Source organism: Eucalyptus grandis, chromosome 5 (genome assembly GCF_016545825.1).
Source record: "Eucalyptus grandis isolate ANBG69807.140 chromosome 5, ASM1654582v1, whole genome shotgun sequence".
Lineage (NCBI taxonomy): Eukaryota > Viridiplantae > Streptophyta > Magnoliopsida > Myrtales > Myrtaceae > Eucalyptus > Eucalyptus grandis.
Genome location: NC_052616.1, coordinates 44,646,406 through 44,651,531, shown reverse-complemented (window position 1 = coordinate 44,651,531; position 5,126 = coordinate 44,646,406). Strand labels below are relative to the sequence as shown.

At 39.8% G+C, this 5,126-nt stretch overlaps 1 protein-coding gene across 1 annotated transcript; it reads right to left on the bottom strand.

Annotated features, from left to right (window-relative positions):
* Positions 1–1,026: 1,026 nt before the first annotated feature.
* On the bottom strand, positions 1,027–3,001 carry LOC104445201 (ras-related protein RABA1f). Its single transcript, XM_010059023.3, has 2 exons — positions 2,413–3,001; positions 1,027–1,571 (listed from the first exon to the last, which is right to left on the bottom strand). Exons 1-2 carry the CDS (start codon positions 2,631–2,633, stop codon positions 1,139–1,141), a joined length of 654 nt encoding a protein of 217 aa, XP_010057325.1. The 5' UTR covers positions 2,634–3,001; the 3' UTR covers positions 1,027–1,138.
* Positions 3,002–5,126: the final 2,125 nt, after the last annotated feature.

The following is a 5,126-nucleotide window of genomic DNA, read 5'->3' as shown; positions in this document are numbered from 1 at the left end:
AGAGTAATTTGCCTTCTGTTTAACAGAGGATTGAGGGTCCCTGATTCAAGGGACTACAGAACTTCCTTGAAAACATCCTTCGGTACCACATCCCAATCCTCTCTATGAAACAGAGCATTCATTTCATCAGGCCCAGGTGCTTTAAGGGATACCAGTTCAAAAAAAGCCTATTTCACTTCTTCTAATGTGACCGCTTGAGTTAGGGAGCTATTCATGTCCTCAGTCACAAAAATAGGACACTGATCAATTCCTGGAAGGAAATTGCAACATCCTACCGAAGTGTATAACTCCTGAACTACTGCAGTGTCATTTGTTCGATCTGTTGGGGTTCTCTACACCGTCATAAGGAGTCTTGAGAATAAAGAATCTGTTTTGCTGTCCTCTTTGAATGGTAGTCGCATGGAAGAGTTTCGTTTTTTATTTCCCCTGTGCAACATATTAATTTGAGCCCTCGTACCCTAATACATTTCCTCTTGCCGACACAGTTTCTCTTCTAAGATTCAAGGTAAGCTTCTCTGTCACTATCATGCGTTTCTCCATTGCTATTTATCAGTTGCTATAACTCAGAACTCAGGGCTATTACTGGTCGTCTTGCATTAGAGAATTTTGTTTTACTCCAGCTAGCTAATATCTCTTAGACATGTTCTGCTATTACAAAATTTTTCTGCAGCAATAGCCGGAATTTCAGGCTTCGCAAATGATTTTCTGACAATCTTCTGGATTTGCTATATCAGGTAACAGAACCAGTGTTAATACAGGCTACACGTAATGAAGTCTCCGGTAAATGTACTTAGAATAATTACTGATCATGATGATGCTTTTAGTAATTGCAGATGATGAACCATGCTTCGATTATGAATAATAGGTAATGCTTTTCAGAAACATGTGTAGAAGCCCAGCAAAATAAGTTCACAAGGGAAAAAAGAAAGAACAGGAAGCAAACAATAAGGAAAGAGTATCTGCCAAAATCATTTGTTTTTAAGTGCAATAAATTTAGCTAACATTATATATGCTATAAGGGTGTCTAAGTTTTTGTATACATGATGACTGATGAAGTCCGTCTTCAGTGTCACTCCCCCTCTACAGGAAAGACAAAGCTATGAAGAGCAAAGCACTTTCACACCCGACCCACGATTTCTCATGACGAGCAACAACCGGCCTTCTTGACGGCCGAGACATCATCCCTGTTCCCGACGTTGATGGTCTGTCCCTTTGGCAGTGCTGCAGGGTCGTCGCCGACGTCGAGAGCTTTCCTGCTGACCACGCGGTAGATCTGAGTCAACACTTCCGTGAAGGCGTTCTCGACATTGAGCGCCTCCAATGCGGATGTCTCCATGAAGAAGGTGTGCTCTTGTTCGGCAAATGCTTTGGCATCATCGAGGGAGACCGCACGGAGATGGCGCAGGTCTGCCTTGTTCCCGACTAGCATGATCACGATGTTGGCCTCGGTATGGTCTCGGAGTTCCTTTAGCCACCTCTCCACATTCTCAAACGTGACATGCCGAGTGATATCATAGACTAATAAAGCGCCCACCGCACCTCGATAATACGCACTTGTGATCGCACGATATCTATGTTAAACACAACAGATTATCAGACAAATATTACCGCCTGAAAAGAAGATCAGATATAATTAAGAACAGAACATGAACAACTTCCTATTCACAAGCAGGCCTCTACTCGCCGTAATGTTACATTAGCCAGTAATGATCTCTACCAAACACAGAAATATAAAACGGAGAATGTCCCTAACTTATTCCTAAAGCTGGCTATTTTAAGCTGATTTCTTCTTCAATGATCACTGACAACAATTTGCATTAGCATGTTCCTTAGTTCGTGTAAATATGCCGGTTCAGAAATGCAATCCTCTCTTCGAATGACAAATTTGGGAAGAACCAAATTCTGAATAACCGCAATTGAGCGCACCATGTATGTAGAATGCGAATTAGCCATCGCAACCAAACTGCTTGCCAGTGAATTGCAATCAACAACGCTATTGTAAATCTTTTCTTCATCCGTAATGGACTTAACAATGACTCATTGATGACATGTATTAGTTTGCATCTCAAGATCTGTCATATCCAAATTCTCTTCTCTGCATATACACGAATCAAGGTGGATCATTACGTCCAAACATTGTCAATCTTACCTACCAGACATCCACACAAACCCGACAAAAACCAGGTTTAAGAAAATCAAATCATTTGTCACTAGAGTTTATAATAAGGATTGCTTGAGGTTTGCCAAAGATCTGATTAGCAGATTCTTATTTTGGAAAGATAGTTCTTAGAAAAGGCAACATCCTTCTAAGAAAGATAGTCTCAATTAAAAGCAGCGGAGTCTATAATTCGGAATAAATGGCAATCCATGGAAAGGAGGAGGAGATGTGGATATTATAAAATTGGGTCAAACCTTTCTTGGCCTGCGGTGTCCCAAATCTGTGCCTTGACGACCTTATCATCGACTCGAATGCAACGAGTCCCAAACTCGACCCCGATTGTGGATTTGGATTCCATGCTGAACTCATTCCTCGAAAACCTTGAGAGCAGGTTGGATTTGCCAACGCCGGAGTCGCCGATCAACACCACCTTGAACAGATAGTCGTAGTCGTCATCCGACCTATACGTCCCCATCGAAAACCACAAATCCCAGAAACCAACGAAGATAGAGGAATTTCTCTTTCGAGTTTGTCGAAACTCCGTTGAGAATTGTCAACCCTTTCTTGGTTGAGGTTGAGAATGCATGGTGAATTGGAGATTGAGGAAGAACGAGAAACAGAGAGAGAGAGAGAGAGAGCCAAAGAAAGACAAACCTAGAATTATGGAGGCAAATATATACTAAAGTTGGAAATTGCTGAGAGGATTTGTTCTGGTTGGAATCGACGGAAGCTATTCTTGGAAGGTGGCCTAAAACGACTAACGAGAATAAAGGGAGATCTCCGTGGCTTGTGATTGGAGAAATCATGCGTTCCCACTAAGGCATTAGAACGACCAGGAACAGGTCTTCTCGTTTTCTCTCGTGCATGTCTGAATACTTGACTCAGACAAACAAACGAGTAAATTACTAGATTATGCGCGGACATTATTGCATCCGAGATTGAGATATAGGTATAACTTGGATTTAAGACTTGACTTTGATCTCTCTTAGGTCATTTTTTTTTAACCCTCTTTCCGACCCGCGAATCACCTCAAGCATGATGTCACAGGAAGTTCAATTGAAATCGAGTTGACATTTGGTGAAAGAGGAGCTAGAGTTGAACTGGTCATGAAGAAAAGTTCTGAACATTGGCTCTTTTTTTTCTTTTCAAAGGATCGTTAGGGATGGCAAAATTGAATTGAATTGGGTTCTTGACTGATCTGAATCATACGGGATATAATTTAGTTTGTCTGGTAGGTTTAGGCAGTTGAATTCAATAGGTTCCTTGATATGTTCAACTTATCTAGAATACATTCTAGCTCAAGCTGTTATTTTGAAATGAGTTATCCTCTATCCAAATCTATTCTTTTGCAATCCAACAGTCACCAATTTCCTAGGAACGAATCCCAGGGGATTTGCTGAAATACCCATCCTCATTATATTTAAGTTGAATGCGGCGCCATTTCAATATCACTCTTTCTAGAATGTATCCTCATTTTCTCTTCCTAATTGTAAATTAGGGAAAGCAAATTTTGAGCTGATAAACTTATTATAAGACTCTTTTTGGGTCGAATTATAAGACTGAAAACGTGGTACAAATCACATTTATAAAAAGGATTGACATTCCAAAATAAGCGTCGCATCCACTCATTGGAGCAGGGGACAAAAAAAGATTTGAAGATTGACAGAGGTATTCACCTGTTTTGAGACGCGCACCGACCAAGGAAACGTCAGGCATGTGCAAACCCTACTGAATTGAGGGTCGAATTCGATTCAAGGGATGATTGTGGATTCGACTGAAAGAAATATTGAGAGTTTGGTCTCTGTTGGAACTTGTTCATGACCTTATCTAGACATTCTAATCAAGGAAAGTCCGGATACAGTAAATCTTGAACAAACTCCATGAGTAAATCCCTCCATGGAGGAACAGGCTTTACACAACAAGGAAAGCACAACAAAGAAGACAAAGAAGACAAGGACGAGGACCACCGGCGGGGGGACGTGGACGACGGCCAGCGTCGGTGGTCCGTCTAGTGGTACATGGCTTATTCTCATGCGGTTATGAGCCTTCATGCTCAGTGAACAAATTCCCGATCGCTCCTCCATCTGAGGAAACCTTGGTTCTTTTGCGGCATTGGCTCGATTTGTGCTGGGCTTAGGAGTATTTTGGCTCTACTCCGATTATTACTTTAGTGAGGCGACGATGATGAGTATGCTTTAATAAGTAGTTGCTCTAAGCCGAAGATTCCGGATCTCATGCGTTGTATGATATGAATATAAATGTAAATCTTTATATATCCAAAATATAGGTTTAAAACGTGAGCGATAAATAATTAAGAAATATGTTGTTGCTTACAATTACAGTAAATATTATATCACTTTACAGAAATTAAAAGGTTGAGCTAAGGAAAACAATTTACAATAGAACTGCTTGGTTCACCTGAACAAATTAATTTACTTATATCATTTCACACTTGAAAGAATTAGGTATAATAGATAGACCGATTTTTTTTTCCTAAGATCTATTAGCTTTTTACCGGTGCTTGAGGATCCCATTATTAGACATCGATAACATATCATGCATATGCACGATTTAAATTGTTGACAGATAATCCTAAACATCTCATTAAATAAGATTAATAAATGTCCGAAAAATTCAAGGTAATAATTTTATAACAGACATTATCATTGGTTATAACCGTCATTAAGCATATTGCGCATTCCAATTTTGAAAATAAAGTATATTAATTTATCATTAGTTAGATTGACCACATTATTGCAGAAAGAGAGTAAATTTATTTTTACTCACTTGTAGAGGTAATTGATTCTCAAGTTACACCAGGTCCATCTTAGAATCGAGAACTGGAAGGACCAGTCCTAGGTTCTTGGAACTAAGAATTGGACCGGTCGGTCCCCATCCAATTCTCAGGTTTGACCAATCCGGTTTAAGATTTTGGCAATTTTGTTTTCTTTACTCTTTATAAAAGAAA

Excerpts from the sequence above, each read along its gene's own strand:
- LOC104445201 (XM_010059023.3), bottom strand. The coding sequence starts at position 2,633 with ATGGGGACGTATAGGTCGGATGACGACTACGACTATCTGTTCAAGGTG. Across the intron at positions 1,572-2,412 it reads GACACCGCAGGCCAAGAAAG|ATATCGTGCGATCACAAGTG; the intron begins GTTTGACCCAAT and ends TGTTTAACATAG.